The sequence below is a fragment of the Diuraphis noxia genome, unplaced genomic scaffold (genome assembly GCF_037042655.1).
Source record: "Diuraphis noxia isolate RWA-SAM2 unplaced genomic scaffold, SU_Dnox_SAM2 contig0002, whole genome shotgun sequence".
NCBI classification, from domain to species: domain Eukaryota; kingdom Metazoa; phylum Arthropoda; class Insecta; order Hemiptera; family Aphididae; genus Diuraphis; species Diuraphis noxia.
The window spans coordinates 64,036,708-64,059,185 of record NW_028301712.1 but is presented as its reverse complement, the minus strand read 5'-3'; the positions used below and the strand labels follow the sequence as shown (position 1 = coordinate 64,059,185).

The window sequence follows — 22,478 nt, the reverse complement described above, 5'->3', positions numbered from 1 at the left end:
GCATGTGCCTATGAATAGTTCAACTTAAGTCGAACATTTTTTAAAATTCCATGGTAGATAGAATATACTTATATAAACATTCGGTGAAAATTTCATGTGTCTATGGTAATTTTTTTTAGAGTTACATCAAAACCAAAACAGAATTTGAATTTTTACTTTTGACCCCCCCCCCCCCCCCCCCCAAGTACCAATTAGATTCACTTTCTGATCGAACGAGGTACTAAAGTCAAAAATTGAAGCACTTTTACTGCCCCAAAACGTGATGACAGACACACACAAAAAAAAAAAACAATTGGTAAAATTAATACATTCATCGCTCCGCTCAGAATCTAAAATATATATTTATACAAATACAAATTATCATTTTAGAAATGGAGCACCACTAGGACGAACTTATTTTAGAGACATTTTATATGTTTATTGTTTAAGTGAAATCAAAAATGAAAGACAAAATATGTATTCACTAACTAAAATATTGTCATTTATCAGTTATTAGTCATCACACACTGAACTAGTCTAAAAATAGCACTAATCCAATTATTTTCCCCAATTGTTTATCAGATAACATCATTGATAATAGCATGGAGTCGAAAACTATTATTTAACACAATATTGAAACTAACGATACAAAAATATTAAATATTAATATTAAAATATTAAGTACAAGTCATAGGTAGTTAAAAATTCATACTATAAAATATTATCTTCATAAGTATAATCAATACTATAAAAACATAATATTAGATGCTGGACGTAACTACACAATGATATCGAAAAATTTCAATTTTCATCATGTGTTATAAATTGGAATAAAAGTTAATATGAGTTTTTAATCTAAAAACTTTTATGTCTGAAAAGGGCCCCCTAAATACGATGATAGGGCTCTTTTGGGGGTGCCATGCACCCCCAGCACCCCCGCTAATTGCGGCGCTGGACTATTTACTGAATTTAGTAGTCGGAGACAGTGTTTCTTGTTCTGTTGAGTCAAAGAACTTTTTTGGGACGATTCAAAAAATTTATGTTTTATTCTCTGCATCTGTTGGACGTTGGCATATATTAAAAAAACATGTAAAATCTTTAACTGTTAAGCCACTATGCGAAACTCAATGGGAATGTAGAATAGATTGTATTAATGCTATTAAAAATGAAATATCACAAATAATAGATGCACTGATAGAGTTAACTGAATTAAATACTGCTGATCATTTAGTTATTTCTGAAGCTAATTCATTAATTCAATTTATAGAGAGATTCGATTTTTTAGTTTTGTTATGTTTTTGACAAGATATTTTATCAAAAGTTAACCTTGTTAGTAAGTTAATGCAAAGTTCAAAAATGGATATTAGGGCCGTGGTTTTACTTTTGGATAATTGTACAAAGTTTTTACAAGATTATAGAATAACTGAACATACAGAAGCTATAAAATCTGCTGAAAAATTAGCTTTACAATTAAACGTTGAACCGAAATTTAGAGTCACTCGTGTAATACGTAGAAAAAAACAATTTGATTATGAATCTAGAGACGAAGCTTAAGAACCCCAAAACCCAGAATTATATATCAAACAGAATGTATTTAATAACATACTAGCTAGACCAAGAAATATCTTCTATTGCTGAACGTTTTGAAAAAATTAAAGAATTTAATGATACTTGGGGATTTTTGTACAATATAAAAGAAAATAAAAGCCACGAAGATCTATTAAAATCGTGTAAGGATCTACATTTAAAACTTAACAATCAGAATAAAGATAAGACAGAGTGCGATTTGAATGGTATAGATTTGTGTATTGAAATTGAGATTGTAAGATCATTATACTCTAAAAAAGATAGCTGTCCATTGGAAATCTTAACATTTATTAATGATAACAAATTACAAGATACCTTACCAAACTTATGAGTCACTTTAAGAATTATGATGACAATTCCTGTAACTACTGCAAGCTGTGAGAGAATAGTTTCAGCAAATTGAAGTTAATAAAAACGTACTTGAGATCAACAATGACAGAAGAACGTCTCAACAATTTAGCATTAATCAGTATAGAAAATGATATAGTTTTTAAATTAGATCTAAACGAAGCAATACAACATTTTGCTGATTTAAAATCTAGAAAAAATGTTTATTCAAAAAAAATTATCATTAATAATATTTATTATATTGTATGCGATTAAAGAAATAATCTGAATATATATTAATTATAAAAATAAAAATAAATTCTATCCAAATAAGTTTTGCAATTCTTTACCTATCCATAAATATAAGAATTAAAAACAAGACATGTAGGTAAGTATAAAAAGTATTAAATGGACTATAGAGCATTTGATTAAGGGCGCCTTTCAAAAAATTGCCCGGGGCGTCAAAATACCTTGGGCTGGCCCTACTGGTACCTATATAAATAAACATATAATTTAAAATTTAAAATCAAAGAAACATACTATCTTTTATAGTGGTGGACAAAGACATGAGCGAGGAGTAGGATTTATTGTTAGAAATAAATACTTACCATACATAAAAAGATTTGAGCCGTATAATGACAGACTATGTGATATCCAACTTGAATGTAAACATATGAATTTAATACTGATAAATGGTTATGTGCCTATAGAAAACAAGCAACAAGACGAGAAGGAAGCCTTTTATGAAGACTTGAACACAATATTCGAATCAACTGCCAAAAGCCAACCGAAGATTATCCTTGGAGATTACAACGCTAGAAATGTATAGACCAACAATAGGAAAAGAAAGCCTTCATACTCTTTCTAATGAAAATGGAAACCAACTAATTAATTTTGCAATCTCTAAAGGACTAAGGATAAGTAGCACGTGTTTCCCACATAAAAACTTCCATAAGGAAACATGGGTCTCACCCGGAGGTAGTACCAAAAACCAAATTGATCATGTCATGGCAGATTTGAAGATCAACAATATTAAAGAAGATGTCAGGAGCTATCGTGCAGTGTCTGCTCAGTATCAGACCACTTCTTAGTTAAAGTAAAGTACAAAATTAAGCTACCACGAAAATGGACAAAAAAAGTAATAATTGAAGAAAAAGTCGGTATAGATAACATAAAAAACTCTGAAATGTTAAAAGAATACAAAAATGAACTAAAAAAACAAATTAAAGAGCGGAATAGAGGCAGAAAATATTGAAACCCGTAGGTTAGGTAAGTGTCAATGCGCAATTGAAGAAAGGGTGAAAGAGAAAAAACGAGATCATTGATGCTAACAAACCCAAACACAGAAAACAATAAAAATTGCGGTAATGGTCCTTAATGGCCTTTAATAACCGAGAAGAAGACGAATAATTTTATTTTAAAGAATTTTTTTACTATACGTAAGCGAAATGGCCAGGTTAAACTGGAGTATTAATATCCTCTAGATTGCTTAGGCGACTGGTAAAACGACTGTCTTTCCTGAACATTTTTGGATAAGATTTTCATACTGGGGATTTGGTTTTGACCATATCAACATCTCTCACATGTATTGACTTGACTACATCAGTGTACAATGGATATTTTTGTTGAAGCTAAAACATAATTCTCTATATTACAACATTATCCTATTAAATATTATAATACAATACGGACATTATTGCTATGCAATTATAAGTAATATATACAAATATACATTTGTTATATGAAATAAAATATAGGTGAATCAAGATTGAAATCTCTATCAATGCTTTCCATGAAGTGTGATTTAACAAGCAGTTTTTCATTTAAAGAATTTTATTGATATAAACTTAATAAATAAGCTAAGCCCGTTAAAGTCCACACTCATGTCCTCATTGTGGCCTATATATAATATACCTATTATTGTTATAGACGTAATTCAACCCTATATAAACTGTAATACTCTATATTATTTATAATTATTTACCGCATTAATATATATGTATAAGAATAAATTCTCTCAAAATTAATATTGCTATGTACAATCTATTTGGTACTATAACGCTAGTTAACTAGATTATAATGTTATAACATTAATTTCAACTTTGTTATTGTTTGGTTGTCATTGAAACTCTAACAACAATCAGGAAAAAGAAGTTGTAACATATTATGTTTTTGAGGTGGATACCTCAAATTTTTTTTGACTGTTCGTTGTAATGGTTATACACTTATACCAAACAATGACAATATTGATATTATTTATTAGTTTATTGCATCGACTATAATTAAACCATTATTCGATTATATCAGTTATTTTCTTAACGATTTCGTGTTACATAATTTCCGTTATAGTTACAATGGCCAATGGCAACCTAACATAAACTTATTGAATTAAAAATATATTAACGTGATAAATCGAATGTACGGAAAAATATTGAACCATACACATAGGACATAGAGCCAACTTTAAACATATTTAAATAATAATATATGTATGTAGGTGTACTAGGTGGCTAGCTATATGATTCAATGTTTTTCTTACCAGGGGAGAAAATATCAAGCTTACTATAATACACATGTTGCTCTAACATTGGTGGGTTCAAGTCCTATATTTCATTTCTAAAACAAAAAATTAAAAATTCCATCAACATTGTACGATTGTTAAAATTACCTATAAGAGTGTACGCGCTGGGTTCTGTAGATAAGCGGACATTAGGGCGATCGTGCTCGTGTGAGTTTTTCCAGTTTTTTCCGTGGAGAAATACCCGAAACTGGACTAAAAATAATACAATTTTTCAATGAGAAAAAAACCTCGTAAACGAAGCAGATCGCGCTCGCACCGGCCCCTCTCGTATGGTACCTATTTTATATTTTGTTACGTTACGCAGCGGCACGCGTGACTGGGCAGTGTGCTCTGCGAGACTGCGACCAGTCCGCACGATGACTCGGTCGATGCATCACGTCGTCTGTCGGCGCCGCGTTGACGCCGCTACCGCTGTTTTACGGAAGACGATGGTCGCACCGATGTTTCTACTTTTGCTGTTGGTGTTCTTATTGTCATCGTTTTCATCGGCCGCCGCCGAGTGCCCGGCCAAATGCATGTGCTTCAAGACGACCGTTCGCTGCATGTTCCTGCACCTGGACCGGATACCCGACCGCATATCTCCGGCAACCACCGTGCTGTAAGTGTCTATACGGAAGCCAATTTACCAAAATTAAAACGCCGGGTGTCGAACTGTCGAGTTTAAAAATTTACTCTGTAATTTATTTTACCCGCTTATTTTGAATTCTGACGTATCAATATCGTTGTATATGTCAAAGGTATATTTGATTACACAGGGGGGGGGATTTTCTCGTTTTTACATTATGTGCCATTCATAAAATGTATTTTGGGCCAGTTGTACCGTCTACGGTTAAACTTCGATTATGCTTAATCAGCTGATAACAGATATTTAACCGTGCAAATTCGGCCGATTAAACTTCGGTTAACTTTAATCAGAGACGGTACAACTAGGCCCTTAAATGAGAACTATACGTATTACTATAACGTAATTTTAATCAAAAATATTTAAAAAATAATTGCCCCCTCTGTCCCACTACCAAAAACTGTGCTCAAATATAGGTACCATTTAGTTATGATCATATGAATTGTAGATGGATTTTCACGATCAGAAACAATGCCCTAAAAGTCCACAAGACCAAATCCGTATTTATCGTACATTATTATGATATTCATAACTAATTATTATGATATTCATAACTAATTATTATAGATCATAACAATAGTTTTTGTTGTTATGTGCTCCGAAGTCAATTTTAACTATTTTAAGTATAGCTAGAGAGTCATAGTTGAGAAAAAAACTAACACATTTCTTGACCGTAATCATATAGTTTTATCATATCAAGAGGAAGTAAATCTCTAGAATGGTGAATTTATTAATACATAGTTCATCCTTCCCATTCACAATCAGCACTCTCCAACAGCTCAGTGTTAGACAAACTCAAGGAAAAAAATTTAATTGTTTTTAATAGGTGACTTATTAAATTCTTAATAAGTTGTAATTATAAAACATAAAGTTTTGAATTCATTTAAGTTAAAATATTAAACCTAGCGATTTCTTGTATCACCGTATCGGAATCTCACATCAATGTTTGTTTGAATATACGTAATTCAATAAATATATATAACCGTACTCTGTTAACCATTTTACGACTTAAATAACATGTCTTGGATATAAAATATCATGTACCTACATTATTTGCATTTGGATAAAATAATATGAGTAATAAAATTCATTTTACATTTCGTAAGAATGGTCTTAAACACTTCCACCTCTTGTTTGTAAGACATGTATACTATTATGTTTATATTCTGACATTCTATAGGTTAGGTTAGGGAATCTATTTTTAGACGTTGTAGTATAGGGATGTTCTGGGGCCGTTATTATTATTTCAAATCCGGTTATGCAGAAGTTTAAAATTCCATGTTTCTGACTGGACGAAAACAATATTATTTATCTTCTGTATCCATTTTTAATTGTTTTGTAAGTATTGAAAATTGATATTCGCCTATAAAAAACAAATAATATGCAAACTTAAATATATGCAGTTGTTTGGACATAAGTATTCCGATAACAGTTAACAGGATTTTAATCATTTTTATTTACTTTGTGTAAGAAATCAAGTCTTTAATATTGTAGTACCTACCGGGTGACAAAGCTTAGCTTAGGTTCAGTTAAAAAAAAAAAATATTTGTTCTAATAAAATTTTTTTACTTTTTTCTAATAAAAAATAAAAAATAAAGATGTTTTGTAAAAAGATTGAATTTGCAGTGAGTTTAATGCTATCAGGGGGTCTAAAATAGATTTTGGTCAGATTAAAATCAATCAAGGCTTCTGAAATGTCCAAAAAAAGAGTTTCATCATTTAAATCTATATTTGTTATTGATGATTATTTTATATATTATATCATGCCATAGCTGGAAAAGTTTGTATTATTTGTTTAATGTTCCTATGTGGTCGTTTTTTTTTTTTTTTGAAAGGACAGTTCATTTTAAATAAATTGATAATCTTTATTGATGATGTTTACAAATAGAGCTTTTAGATGCTAATAAAATAATTCAATCCTCTGCAAATTGCAAAATAATACTTAACAGTTTAATCAATACAATTGTTTATTTGTATTAATAAGAATAACATCGAACGTAATCTCTATAAAGATCTATTCGTAGTTTATATTTATTTTTATTTTATAATTAATTAACTAAAAATGTACCTTTTGTTATTAATAACGCAATGATGCAATAGTATTAAAATAGATTGTTAATGCATTCAATTATTTTTTATTTCTTACCAATCATTATTACAAACGTGTTACATTTTTTATTGCTTCTCGAATAGACTTATCGTTTCACATTTCAATATTAAACTGTAATCATTGTTTTCATTGTTTTCTGAATACCAAAGGCTATATACCTAAGTAGTAGGCATACTTAAACAACGATTATAGAAAATGTTTTTATTACAACTGATTTAAAATAATTAAGGAATATTTTTCAGAAACCCATTTTCAAATAGTATAAACCAACCTAACTTATGTGTATATTGTGTTTACTGTGACGTCATGTAACACTGTATATCATTGTTGGTTTGAAAAATAATGTTATTATATTATTAGCTGTGTGTTATACAGAGTGTAACAGGTCTATTTGTCTAATGCTATAACTTTTTTCTATTAAATATTTTTAAGTTTTTTTTTTTGCAATGATTTCTAGAGCTCTGCGCTATAATTTTATATTTTATTTTTTTACAACTAAAATTAAATAATTTAAATTTTGTATTAATTTTTTTTCTTATATACTCCAAGTTAGCTTTTTTTATAAATAAGTATTTAAAAACAGTTTTGGCATTTAAAATTTGGTTATGCCATTGATTTTTAAACTATTTCAAAGGTTGTTAAAATTCAAAGTATTCAAACATTTTTTTTTAATCAGTGTTTTGTTATCATTAAAAGATAAGTAATCAATAATAAATGCATATATTTTAATATACATTATTAAACATCACCACGTGATACATACCACCACCATTAGTCAAATAGACTTGTTACACTGTGTATTATACAATATACATGGTACCTACATTTATTATGAACACCTATATTTTTTGTCGATATGCATAAATAGAAATATAATATATTATTTCTACCTAATATGTACGTTATACATTTAAACATTTAAAATGAAAAATAACTCCTGAGATTAATATTTTTATAATTCCACACGTTTCCTGCAAATTTCCAATGTTTCCATCATACACATTCTGATAGTTTATTTCAATTCATTTTCGCTAGTTAAATACTTTATTATAAATATTGAATTTATATAGGTCGATTCCCATCCAAAAACGATCTAAATTGCCCAATATTCTGACCCGCGGAATAGTGGACAATTGCCAATTATATATGAGGACAATCCTACCCATATTATAACAAGAATGTGGCTAAGTGGATTTACGTTAGAACTTTTTTTTATTTGAGTAGGATCAACTTATGATGATTCGAGTATAAATATTGTCAAGTACTTACGCTTAAACTAAAAGTTTAATGTATGGAAAACGTATTTTAATAGGTTTAGTAGATAATCTTACTAATAACGTTTTCCTCCGCTTATTTGTCTAGAAAACCTTTCATCCATGGTTAATGAATAAAAAATGTGAGCAATATTTTTACATTTTAAAAGTACAATTTTGATAACTCAATAAGTGAATGGTAAAATTTGCTTAAAAGTTTTTAGTGGGATTTAAGTAAGACATGATGAAGAATCCAAACTTGTTTTCAAAATCAATAATGTATAATTACTAATTAGATTGATCGATATTACGTAATTATAATACACGTCATGTTAAATTAAAATACATAATATGTCGAAAAAGTGTCTATTTCAAAGTTATCAAATTGCTTTTTTAAAATATCACGTCACTGACGGGCAAATTTCCTAATCTCCAGGTGCTGGCAATTAACCATAATACCGAGTGCCGTAAATATTATCGTTTTGGCTTTACAATTTAAAATTACCATGAGAAATAAGATAAAATGTATGTTTGAATTTCAAACTTATTGAGTATGATGTCTAGCCGACATCCTTATATTTAGGTAGGCCGTAGGATTGTATCTATACAATTTATTATTTTTTTCCGCTCAGATGTGTGAAATTAGTAAATATAGGCTTTATGACGCATAAAAATAATACCAAACTCACAAGACCCGTAATAATCTTTAATTTTAAGTTCGACGCTTATGAAAATGTAGTATTTTTTTTTATCTACAAATATTAGACATATTTTTTTTTTGTTTTTATTGCATGTACACTATACAGTATAGGTATATATTATTATAATGAACGACGAGTGAAAATCAGAATCAAAATGATTATGTTGTTATTATCATTATTTTTCAATGTCTGAGTATAATGTATACACATTATACTGTGGTTTATGTTTGTGCATCAAGATTAAAAGTATACAAAGAACATCTGGAAGAATAATGCATACGAGGTGTCTATTATGTCTCGAAAAGTACTTAATTCACATAAATATAGTAATTATTCTTGGCATCTATGGATCAATCGTCCATATCGAAAGTTTTAAATAATTGTACAGATTTTAAATAAAGAGCTTAAGAAGAATGATTAGTAGTACCTATATAGTTAGTAGTGTTAGTACCAGAGCCATATACATTTTATAGGTATTAATATATTGTACTGATAATTTATTATCAAAATCCAGTTACAATAGGATGTACGTTACCTTTTTACCACTTTAAAATAATGGCATATCATAATATCATATAGTATGTTGAAAATAATTTTAAGTTTTATATTAATATATATTTTAATTTATTGATATCAATTTATACGGACCTATTGGACCAATGTCCAATCTACAATATCGCAATATTATAAAATAAAAATTAATTAATTAATTAATTTATAAATAATTATGAATAATTAATTAAGTAATATAATAAAATTAAAAGAGAAAAAATACAATTCTATACACAGTTAGACAATATGAGATTAGCGAAAGCAAATCTTAAGAAATTATTAAATTAATATAATATTAAATACAATGTGTGCATTAAGAATTCGTGTTTCCGCTGAAATTGATTTTTAAAAACTGGTAAGTGTTTAAAATAAATGAATACCTCTAAAGGTTTTTCAAATGGTGTTTGAGATTCAATTTATTGGTTTTCTGATTTTCAATTTGTAATGTTGATAAAATTATGTATAAAATCTGTAAATCTTCTGTCTATATGTAATAATTGAAAGTGAGGTAGGTAGGTACTATCTATTTATTAATCATATTTTATGATAATTTTTTCTTTGACGTGCAAAGTATTTAGAATCAATTTTAAATTATTTTACTTGTTTAAAAGTATCATTTTAATATAGGTACCCACAATGATTCGCCCATTTTTATCATTCAATGAAATCACAGAAGTGATTTATTGTTATAAGTATATATTAGGTATGTTTTTTATAAATATATATATCATTTCTAAATTATATTTTTGACGGTTACAGATTTTGTATGAAGGTATAAATTAAATTATCAACCCCAAGATATAGCCTATCGAATTCTCTGATCAGGATTGTAATTCTTAGAATGTTTTCGAAGAATTAAAAATTTTTTTTTTCAATTAGTTTATTAAGTATAGAAATATAACGAACTAAACGCATATAGATAACTTAACCTGCGGGCTGTACCAGTCACTAAACGAGAAAAGAAAAATTACCGAACTCTTAGATGCACGAACACATCCCACATGTCGTATAGAAATAATTGACGTTAAATTGAATGAATTGCAAAAGATGTACATTTAATTAACTAAAAACAAAATATCTAGCAACTACACCAGTTGAAATGTAAGAATGTAGGATGACTGTAATAAACAAAAATTTAAAGTATAAATTAAATATATTGTTCTGGTTATATAAATATTAAATGTAAATTGTTACTTACTGGAAAAAGGGTAACAATTACCAAGTCGAAAATCCCGAATTATTATGTTAGTTTCTTCACCATAGCGAATCAGTAATCACAACACTATTTTACTGTAGGTGTATGGTTGGAGCGCATTAGCTACTACCAAAATACAAAAAAGGTTTTTTAGAATTGAAAACAATAATGATTCATTGCTGCCATGGGTGTAATTTTTTAATAATAATAATAAAGATCTGTCGGCGGCACCAAATTATTCCAATATACTATAGGGGTTTTCGGGTTGAATCTTGTGTCATCAATCATCATAGCATATACTATATGCGTATTCCTAACATTCACGAAAAAGTGTCGAATCATACTTCCACTAGTCCCACAATTGTTTTTATGTTAGTTCCCGCATATATCAATAACCATACAATCATGACGTATACCACGGAGTTCTGACATTCATACTTGATAATATTATGAAGAAGATCAATGACGTACTTCCGGAAAACAACGGTTCCCTACAAAGAGTCATTATTTTAGTCAATATTTTTGGAATTTGTTGTATTTTCATATTATTTAAAATTTACTAACATATACCTAACTAATAATATTATTGTGGCATGGTGTGGTACGGTCGCACGCTTAACTACGGAAACGCTCTGACTATAGAGTGTATGTACCAACTGGTGTGGCAAGCTTCCGGATGGGTGACCACTCGGGTTTTTAGCAACAAATAATGTATTCCAAACCAACTGCCCCTCTTCCCTATAAAAAGCTAATGGCAAAGCTTTAATGCAAATGGCAAAACCAAAGTTCTTTGAAGTAATTTAATGACTTTAAATGAGTAGTATACATATTTTCCAGATAAATATTTTTATAAACCTATATACATTTAATTCAATTCAATAAAGATTATATTTTATATTTAAACTTTCAATTTTTTAATTTTTTTCAATTTTCTTCCTCTTACCTAAACCAATGTAATATCAACTTAATATATTCAATTCAACTATTGGGAACTTAACTACCATTTTTATTCAACAGATTATTGAGTAGTGACTAGTGAGTACTTCCTATATAAAATATGCAATGGTAAAATGTATTACAAATATTACAATACTATAATACTAGAATAGTACAATAACTTGCACTATTGAAATTTATACTTTTGGAGTAGTATTTATACTTCATAACAGTATATATAACATACATATATCATAAAATTTAATAATAGCAAAAATTGTTTTTAAAGATTTTGTTTCGACCTGTGACCTATGCATGGCGCATGCAAACGTGTTGTTATGCCAATAACCCAAGTAACACAAGTAACCGGTTCTATTATATTTTACTGCAGTATAGTGACTTATGTTACTTGACTGGTGTTGCCTATATGTAATTTGTAAACATAATAATAACACAATAACATAATTATACCATGGTAAAATTTACTGGCGTCGTACTACTGCACGTTATACTAATAGGTAATACCTTTATAGTTTCATAGGTTTTTAGTTTTTACCACAAACTCTTAAATTGAACTCTGTATTTTAGTTTTCGACACGTTAAATTCTAACAATAAAATCATGTTAAGTAGTACGATTTTTTTAACGTATAATTTATATGCTATGGGCCAAAATCCTGACAATTTTATCACCGTCATCAAATATCAAAAATTATAATATAAAAAATCTGAGCAACATTATATGAGTCAAGATGCGTACAAAATCTAAGAGGAGTTAGGACCACATCGGAAACCAATCGGGCCGGACATTATTTATTTTTCTCTATTCTTTATTTTAACTTTTCAATGTCAGGATTTTGAACGATTGTAAATGACTTATAAGTTATAACTTATAAGTAACTAATATAAAGTTATTAAAAACGCATGGTGGTCACTGGTCTGGTCAGTGTTAGTCGATATTTATGCGAAATATAAACATTTTAATAATACTACATACAAAATGTTTGCGTGTAATTCAGACGTGATATCGAAATTGAATGACGAATCTAATTTGATATCGATTACATTACCTGTGACTCTGTGAGTAGTGGAAATAATAAATACATACAACTGTAGTATCAGAGTATGACGTGTGTTATATGTATTGAGTTTCTATTATAGGTATACGGTGAACAAACAACGTAAATATTAAACCATGTGTGATGTGGGTGTATCATGCAATATGTGTTTTAATCCATAAAATGTATCCAAAATTGTTTCTTTTCGGTGAAGACCAAATAAGTCTCAATCAATTTATTGATACAACTTTTATCGAAAATGATAAAGTATAGTTTTCTAGTTTATAGACTATATGGAGTACAAACAAAACATGAAACTTTTGGTTTTATGTATTTAGAAAGATAAGCGCCGGTTCACTTCCTCTATTGAGTGGTCCGCGTTTTGAATGTATTATTGATATCATAATAACTTATTAAAGTAATGTAATTTTAAAAATGCCAACCGTCTTCCCCATACTTGTCTAAACATAAATAGATCATAACTAAAGAAAAAAAATCACAAATAATTATATGTGTTCTAGTAATACTATCCAAATAGGGGTACTTCTCCCCTCTGGGGTGGTTGCGTCATTGACCTATTTTATGTATAAATGTGACATGTGTATTTAATACTGTAGTGTAATTGTTTTTCCTATTTATATTTTTTTTTAAAAGTTATAAACGCAAAAACATAATATTATGCCCTTAAAAGGGTATAGAGCCTATCGCGATCGCTTCCACTCTCTACAAAACTAGCATTCTTAAATTAAATTTAAAAAAAAAAGTCTCAATTTTGAGATAATCAAATAACATAATGTTAAATGTGGTTTTTATAAAAAATCACACTAGGTTTGGTGTAAAACTATACACTGAACAAAATATACCGGTAATTTTAACACAAATATAGATTAAATTAATAATATCATTGTTAATATTGGGTCAACAAAATGATTATTGATATTAAGATTAGATATTTGTTAAAATAAGAATTCACAAATTATTTGATTTAATAATTTTTTTTTTTATTATAACTAATATTTACATGGTACGTTGATCAAAATTTTGTTAAAATAACTTGTAATTTTGTTAATTTTATAAAATACATTATTAATTTAATGCATAAATATTGTTGGACTTACAAAAACTAAATTATTTTTACAAAATGGTTATTATTAAATTTAATTAAAATATATTTAGTTTAATAATATTAAATGACTGAATCAATAAAATGTTTATGATTTAAGAAATGTAAATATTATCAATTTAATAAACAATCAACTAATTTTTAAATTGTTTTAATGGATTAAAAAAAATACCTGATTGATTGCATATTTATTTAAATCAATACTTCATAGATAGGTACCAAAATTCATGTAGGTAATCATATATATCCCACAACCCACTAACCATATATACTTACAATTTTTCTATATCACATTATGATCTATAGTGAAAAAAATAACCAAGTTTATTATATTTTAATGAATTTGTTTATTAATAATTTACATAATCGCAGATTTATTTATAAAAATAATAATCATAATAGATATACAGTTTATTTTAAATGTATAAATACAATTAAAGATGCATACATAAAAAATTTAAATCTGTAGATAGGTAAATATAATTGTTATACAATACAATATTAGATCAATCTACCTATTTAGGATGTAGGTATTACTTTGTTATAGATGTGGGGGACGCATTTTAAATAGGTAATTTAAATAATTATATACAAATTAAACGAAGGTATCTGTAGTTATTTGAAAATAGAAAATGTATAATGTCTAATAATACATTAAATAATTATAACAAAATAAATATATGTTGAAAAACTAACAGCTACTTGTTAGTATTTAATTAAACATTATAAAGTATTATATTATAATATTATACAAAAGCAAATTACCTTTAACTCATAAATTATAACACTAACTTCATTAGAAAAATAATTAAGTATATGTAAATAGTAAATACCATTAAAAATGAATAAGTTTTGAAAATTATAAATTATACTATATAAAAGATAATATAGAAAATAAGTTGAAAGAAAATAGTTAAATAATAATGAATGGGTTATGCCCTAGAACCTTTAATTTCTGAAGAAATTTGTTTTATCAAGGCACATGACTTGTCATACTTGGTATTAATATTATAAAAAAAAGTTTGTAGAAATAACCACATATCCTCTGATTCGCGTGGATATTCAACATTAAAAACGTGAAATATTTTGAAGCACACATCAAATGCTTTTAAAATTGTAAAGGCCATGTATTTGATTGTATCAAAATATATCATTATTTGTTTAGGCTCAAATAATGAACCAACAATTAATATACATGGTTGTATAGGGCCCTCTTTCTGTACCATGTTTTTTAGAAGTGTTTCCATCTCTAATGTTGTTTCACAAATTTTAAGTACTGAGTTTTGTGAATCTTTGATTCCATATTTTATGATCGATTTTTTTCCGTTTTCATCTTTCGTTACTTTCCTTGATGAAGGAATTAGTACACTGTGTAACAAGTACATAATTATGAGGTATTTTGAATCTGAAATTACAGTAATTTATAAATGGTTAAAACTGAGCTGAATAGTATATGTAATTTAGTATTCAAAATGCTGACTTCAGTGAATAATACTAATACCATAGTATGCAGCTCCCAGTATTAATAGGTACCTAGATATTTATTATATAATTTTAAAATCTTATCTCTTATTTAGTATCGATTAGATACTAAATTATGAAGTCTCTTGTTTTTACTATATATTGTAGAAGTTCTATTTAAAAATCCCCTTTCATAATATTGTGAATTTGTATAAGCACAATCATTTACACAGACCATAATAATTTAACAAGCATCTCAATATATCATTAAGTATATATCATGATGTTTGTTACAATAAGTGTGAAGTGCCTGAACGTGACTGAATATTTAAATTTGTAGTTGTACACCAATAAAATAAACTAAATATTTTTTAACCTTACCATTAGTTAAATCTGGTGTAGCTTTCAATTTCTCTAAAATGATTCTGCTTCCACTATCTTTAACCCGTTCATCCAATATTTTAATAAGTTTTGAAGACACTTCTTCAAATTTTAATATAAAACAACTGCTTTTATTATACATTTTGCGAAAGTCAATATCTATCTAAAATGTAAAACAACAATTTTTATTAGTCATTTTTAGTTAAATATTATTATTCAGTTGGTACTTTAGTGCCTGTATCTATATAACCTACTAATATTATATTATTATCTAAAACCTTATAACAAAATTAAAATACCCAAATTGTTTTGGTGTTAAGTTACTTAAGTTATTTTACTAATTATTATTAATAATAAAATAATAAGAGAAGGCTGCTATTTAGCATTTATATTTCAACTACTGTTTTATGACTATTAAGTAAATTTTAGTTGTAATTAATTTAATAAATCCAATATAGATACTTATATTATTATAGTTTAATTTCAGATATTGTATCAATAAAATATTTCAGAGTTGTAATCAAAAAAATTGTATGTATTTAATTTTTTTGTGTTGGTTGTTTTTATTGTATTGATTTGAATTAGTTTAAATTCATAATTGTATTTCAAACATGAACTTACAAGCTTATAACCCATTGGTTTTGTGTAGTGTTGCCATTTATTGAATATTGCTGCAGTATTATTTTCTTTAATATACTGTAGCCTACAATTTACAGTATTTTTCCAAATGGTTTCAATCTCTGGCCATGTCATTTGTTGATCTGATAAATATGTAATTAAATTTTCGGATTCTGTTTCAATTTCTAAAAAAAATATAAATAGTCAATACGTTAAATAATAAATATTATTGTTTTTTAATATATCAAAACCAAGAGATACTAAAAATTATAATTATATTAATTTAATAGTATTGACCAGATTTTAGATAATTATGACAGTACCTAATGTTGTTTGTAAGTTATCCATTGTACGAGTCAACTTTTTGTTTGGAATGCTGCTTGAATCTTTTTGTGTAGTTGATATTAAGCCATTTTGTTTCATACAACGCATTGTATTAAAGTACTTAGAATATAATTTTCCTTTAGGACATTTATTGATACTATCCTTAACAAAATACACATCCTGAAAATTGAACCATTTTATAATTGTTTTTGTATTTTTAAACATTTATTTCAAATTATGTTATTAGGGTTAATACTTACTTTTATTTCGGATTGAAAAGCTGCAACAATAACATCAGCTATATGGTTTGCAAGTTTTATTGTCATATTTGTTTGATTAGTTATTAAATTGTTAATAATCATTTCAACCAATAGATTACGACAACTTTCATTTAAGACCAAATTTGTCTTGTAGTAATCTAATATCAAAGAACCCTGTGAATTATTTAATAATATCTTGTCGAGTTGAAATGGCTCATTAATTTTTTTAGCATCTACTATCCCAGGTAAAATCGAATTTGACATAGATTGATTTGCATTTGTACTAAGATGAGAATTTAACTTTGATTTATCATTTTTATTTAAGCTTATTTTGTACTGTTCAACATAATGCTCAAATTTAATACGAATTCCAAGAGAAAAGTTCATTAGTAGTATAGCTATGTGGTTCTCTTTTATGTATTGTAATGCTTCCATATCTATTTGTTGATCTGAAAACAAAATTGTAACATTAATTAAAAAAAGAAACTAAAAATACTTAATTACAAATGTAAAAACTAGTCTCTAAAATAATTCCTGTATAAAAAAATAAAATATGAAATTTGTAGTTAATTTTTATGATTTCATATTTAAGTGAAATATTTCAAATATATTATATTGTTTTTTTTTTTCAATATTTAATATAAAATTAGTAAGCCCTATACCTCATATAGTTGGTATAATTAGTTATTTTTTTTTTAATGAATTAAATTTAATACAATTTAACAAAATATTTGATTCTAGTTATGCTTACCTAAACATGTTTGGTACACAGTTTGCAATTTCCATTCTGTTAAAAGTTGTTTTAATTGAGCATTTTCATCGTTGTTTGGCATTTCAATTGCAGGCACATTACTGTTGTAATCATCAAACAAGTTGTGTTGCGAGGGATGAAATGTATTATGATAGCTACTTGATTGTAAATTAGTAAAAGATTTTTGACTGGTTAATGATTCATCATCCACATTAAATAGACTATTGTTTAAAAAATTATTTTCATAACTGTTGCCATCCATTTTTGAATAAATGCTATAATTTATATTACAAATTTAATTCAGCTAATATTATTAAATATTTATACAGAAGGTAATTAAAGGGTTAATTATGAATCTTAAAACAACACAGTAGATACTTATTTTCTAAAATAAGAAAATATAATAATAATTAGTTACATACACTATATACAGCAACTATAACAATAAGAATTAAACATTTTTTTTTTTTAATATTTACAAAATAAATTATTAATATACATAATTATATTATTAATTAATAATATTCTTTTAATCGGATCATTGAATTGCCATTATACGTTATATTTATATTAATTGGTGGTCCACTACAGTCATCTGGGATCAAAATATTTTTTAAATTAATATCATTATTATCAATGTGATATGCTCTTAAATGTGAATTGTAGTTATGTATTTGAAGTTGACTGACAATAAATTTAATGCTACAGTTTTTTTTAATGAACAAAATATCTAAAATTTCAAATAAATAAAGTTCATCCATAAACTTGGTTACAAAATAACCTACTTTGTAAGTTGTACCTTTTAATTTTATTTGGGAATAACAATCAAATTCATCTAATGACAAACCTAAATTTCTTTGAATTAATTCATTATTTTTACTTTTTATTTTATGTTTTGATTTAACTTCATAATCAATGTTACCAAAAGAGTTTAATAATATGTTGTTTATAAATTTATATTGAAATTTTTTGGCCAGTGTTAGGGAAATATTCTTTCTAGAAGTTATTGCATGTGCATATATTTTCATTTCTTTATGTTTAGCTTCATATCTAAAGCACCAAAAATTCCTAGGAGGTCCAGAGTTTAAAATTATCATTGGATAATGAATCAAAAGGTGGTGTTTAGGTTTTAACGTGTCCTGAAATAATATAATATAGTCTGAGTGATGTTTCTTAATCAATTTTTTTAAATGAAAAACTAAACTTTGTGTAAACTGGCCAGAGAGTAATATTTCTATTATTTCCAAAAAAATTAAAAAAAATTTCCATACTTCATCATCCTCGGGTACTAAGTCTCCAACCATTAAACTAAAATAATATACAAAAGTCATCATCTCTCGAGCTGACATTTTTAAATGAAACTTCTTAAGATGAGACATTTGAATAGGTGGAGAAATATTACCAAATTCAATACAGCCATAATTAAAATGTTGTTTTCTAAAATTTAGAACATCTAATGTAAAAAAGTTTGCCACTCCTATATAATAGTTTATAATATGACACATATTGTAATGGCAAATCCCCTCAAAAATGTCATGCATAATATCTATACTATAGTTTTTTACAACATGGAAAGATGAAATATTGTTTAATATAGAATTTTTATAAATTCCTGTTTCTTTAAAATCATTTTTATCTATGTCTTCTAAATAGTTTGTATGGTTACGAAGTAATATACTATCTTCTTCGCATAATTTGTGAGTTTTAGATTTATGTGCTTTACAAAATCTACAAAAGAAATTCGCCGAAAAAGATTTACTAAATTCACTAACACTATTTAAAGCTAAATTGTCTCCAAGAAATAAACCTAAAATAAAATGTACTTCTTTGAAGCCATCTTGTGTATTAATATAAATACCATTTGTCTCTAAAATATTTAATTCTTGGATTAATTTTTTAAGGCATAAATCATTACCAAAATCTTTCATATCTACTGTTTTTATTAATGCTGCTAAATGTATATTAGAAAGTTGTGATTGGTCACTTAAAGGGAAGCTATAATAAATTGCAGAAAGGGAATGGAACGATGCATGAGATCCTAAAGGGTTGTTTAACTCAAAATCATCAATATACATAAAATATGGCACTACTATCTTATTTTGGTACTGGGCAATTTTATCTTTCCATAAGCTACCTTGGACAAAATTTCTTAGTGACGCATTTTTGTCATTCATTAAATCTGAATAACGTGTTAGGGTTTTATTTAAATTGTTATTGGATTCAAAAAACGTTTGAAATTGAAATTGTAAAGGTAAAATAATTCCTTTAATATTATTATCATTATAAACTGTTTCACCAGAAACAGATACCAAGTTAATTTCTTCATTTATAGTAAACTGTTGAATTTGATGAAACATGTTATTATCACTTAACCATTTATTTAAATTATATTCTGTATTACAAAACTCAAATGGATTAGATAATGCTTGTGTAATTTGATGAAATGATGATAATATTAATGGATCTTTTATTTTGTCTTTTGTGAAACTATTTAGTAAATCAATTATTGGTTGTATTAAAATTTTTTCAATTTCTCTTTGGATATTAAATGAGTCTTTTCTAGAAAAATTATTGTTACTTAATAAGGATATTGTAAAATGTACAGCAGAAGTATGAATACGATTAATAGCTGTAATTAGATCAAAAGAATTATGATTTTCTTGAGGTAAAGACTGATTTTTGTTGAAAACTTCATCACACGTTTCATGAATTTGTGTTAAATTGTTGATTATAATATTATTATCATCATGTATTTGAAAATCATCATTATGAGCATTATTTAAATATAACATATTGGAATTAGAAGGTTTATGTGAAGCTATACTATGTTTTCTGGCCAGATGTTTTTTAAAACTACTTAAGTTGGGAAATATTTGTGTGCATTGCTGTTCTATACATTGATATGTGCTGGATGATTTCAGTAGATGTATACATTTGTAATGAACTACCAATGCTTGTAATTCAGAAAATGTTTGCTTACAAATAAAACAAATCATTTTATAACTTTAATAATATAAAAATGTTAATAATGTACCTATCTAATAATTAATTTTTTTAAGTGTATTAATTTATAATTAAGATTAAAATTAATTTAGCTTAGTTTTGAAAGCATAATAAGTACGGCAGAATATTGATTACTTGTATTTGATGTAACTGTGTTAGTCCATTCTCCTAACAGAAATCAAAATAAGAATTATTTATTCATTCAAATTTTTTTAATTATTTACACAAAATAAGTAAATTGATCAAATAGCTTTTGTATTGAAAAAATAATATAGATAGGTACTAAAAATAATGTTGGATAGTTATATTCTGTATCTGCAAAATAGGTAGGTACCTAATTCTAGAATACTGAAACCTACTACCTATATATAAGTCATTATATTATTAAATTATTTATTAGGAATGTTATTGTATCTTATATAAACCATTAAAACCATTATTTAATTTATATTATTAATGTCAATTATTCCTAATGTCAAAAATATGTACTACCACTACTACCTATATATTATTGTAAATTTAGATAACAATGTTAGGAAACCTTAAAAGTATCATAAATAAAAATAAATAAATATATTAATCAAGGGAAGGGGGGTCCACGTCCATGAATGGCATAGTCGCAACGTGGACAATTTTTTTGTGGGAGTGGGCTAAGATTGTATCAGCACTACAAACCCTGATAATTAATATCTTATAGTAAAAAAATTTAGAAACTAGCAGGGGTCTATGGATAAAACTGGGGTCTAAACACGCTCAAGCCCCCCTAATTGCGCCTATGCTGGGTACATCACTGGGATAAAGGCTAAATTTTGAAACATATATAATTACATAAGTAGGTACTTACAAATTACAAGCAGCCAATAGGTAAAACAATTTATTCACAAATGAAATAAGTTTAGTTAATAAACAGACAACAGTTATGTTATAGAAAAGTAAGTACACAATACCACGATTTAAAACGATGAAACAGTAAAAACTCTGCAGAAATTGAGGAGAGATGATTCTTCGTCAAAATCAAGTAGAAAAGTGTTCAAAATTGAAAATATGGAAAAATAGTCATAATATAGATACGTATAATAATCACATGAAATACACAATGCTCGATTGTTACACTTGGATTCCAAGTATAATTTATGATCATTCCCGATAATGCTTGATAATATTATCCATATACCTAATATAGGTATTAGGTACCAGCAAGGTATGGAAAATAATCTTTTATAGGAAATCATTATGATTTATATAATCATTTAATTAGTTTATTCGTTTAGTGGAAGGCTCAAACCAAGAAATTTAGTACCTAGAAGCAAAAGGTGGTTATAAATATCAAATTATTTAATAAATATGTAATAATAATATATAGATATTAACATAATACAACAAAAGTTGTATGCTTACAACTTGCACAAGATATATTTACCTGTTACGAAAAATACAAAAAAATATTGATAAATTATTATACTTACCTATAGGCTATAGTTACCTATACTTTACCTTTTGAAGTTTGATAGTCCCTCATAATGAGTAACTTTAATATATGATTCTGTATTTCACCAATCACTTTGAATATTAATTAAAATATTAATTAAAAACAATAAGCTGTACCACACGTCTAAATTTCATGTTTATCATAATATAACAGTAAATAAAAAATATAT

General features: G+C 26.8%; 3 protein-coding genes across 4 annotated transcripts in view; 2 read left to right on the top strand and 1 right to left on the bottom strand.

Moving 5' to 3' along the window:
* Positions 1–1,335: 1,335 nt before the first annotated feature.
* LOC149058774 (uncharacterized) lies at positions 1,336–1,897 on the top strand. Its single transcript, XM_089218469.1, has 2 exons — positions 1,336–1,482; positions 1,589–1,897. The coding sequence occupies exons 1-2, from the start codon at positions 1,336–1,338 to the stop codon at positions 1,895–1,897; spliced, it is 456 nt and encodes a 151-aa protein (XP_089074595.1).
* Positions 1,898–4,793: 2,896 nt separating this feature from the next.
* Pxn (Peroxidasin) overlaps positions 4,794–22,478 on the top strand; it is a 39,913-nt gene continuing 22,228 nt past the window's right edge. The window contains exon 1 of the mRNA XM_015521412.2: positions 4,794–5,072. Within this exon, the coding sequence (XP_015376898.2) occupies positions 4,831–5,072 (242 nt within the window). The 5' untranslated portion in view covers positions 4,794–4,830. The remainder of the gene's footprint in view (positions 5,073–22,478) is intronic.
* Positions 14,362–22,383, bottom strand: LOC149058773 (uncharacterized). Of its 2 annotated transcripts, XM_089221148.1 has the most exons (8): positions 21,665–22,383; positions 20,956–20,988; positions 17,818–18,092; positions 17,067–17,515; positions 16,806–16,986; positions 16,486–16,667; positions 15,865–16,027; positions 14,362–15,427 (listed from the first exon to the last, which is right to left on the bottom strand). In XM_089221148.1, the coding sequence occupies exons 3-8, from the start codon at positions 18,077–18,079 to the stop codon at positions 14,955–14,957; spliced, it is 1,710 nt and encodes a 569-aa protein (XP_089077274.1). In that variant the 5' UTR covers positions 18,080–18,092; positions 20,956–20,988; positions 21,665–22,383; the 3' UTR covers positions 14,362–14,954. The 2 variants fall into 2 exon arrangements, with proteins under 2 accessions (XP_089077274.1, XP_089077273.1); XM_089221147.1 differs by lacking the exon at positions 20,956–20,988.

Excerpts from the sequence above, each read along its gene's own strand:
- LOC149058774 (XM_089218469.1), top strand. The coding sequence starts at position 1,336 with ATGGATATTAGGGCCGTGGTTTTACTTTTGGATAATTGTACAAAGTTT. Across the intron at positions 1,483-1,588 it reads CGAAATTTAGAGTCACTCGT|CTAGACCAAGAAATATCTTC; the intron begins GTAATACGTAGA and ends ATAACATACTAG.
- LOC149058773 (XM_089221148.1), bottom strand. The coding sequence starts at position 18,079 with ATGGATGGCAACAGTTATGAAAATAATTTTTTAAACAATAGTCTATTT. Across the intron at positions 17,516-17,817 it reads TGTGTACCAAACATGTTTAG|ATCAACAAATAGATATGGAA; the intron begins GTAAGCATAACT and ends TTTTGTTTTCAG. Across the intron at positions 16,028-16,485 it reads AACCAATGGGTTATAAGCTT|ATAGATATTGACTTTCGCAA; the intron begins GTAAGTTCATGT and ends TTTACATTTTAG.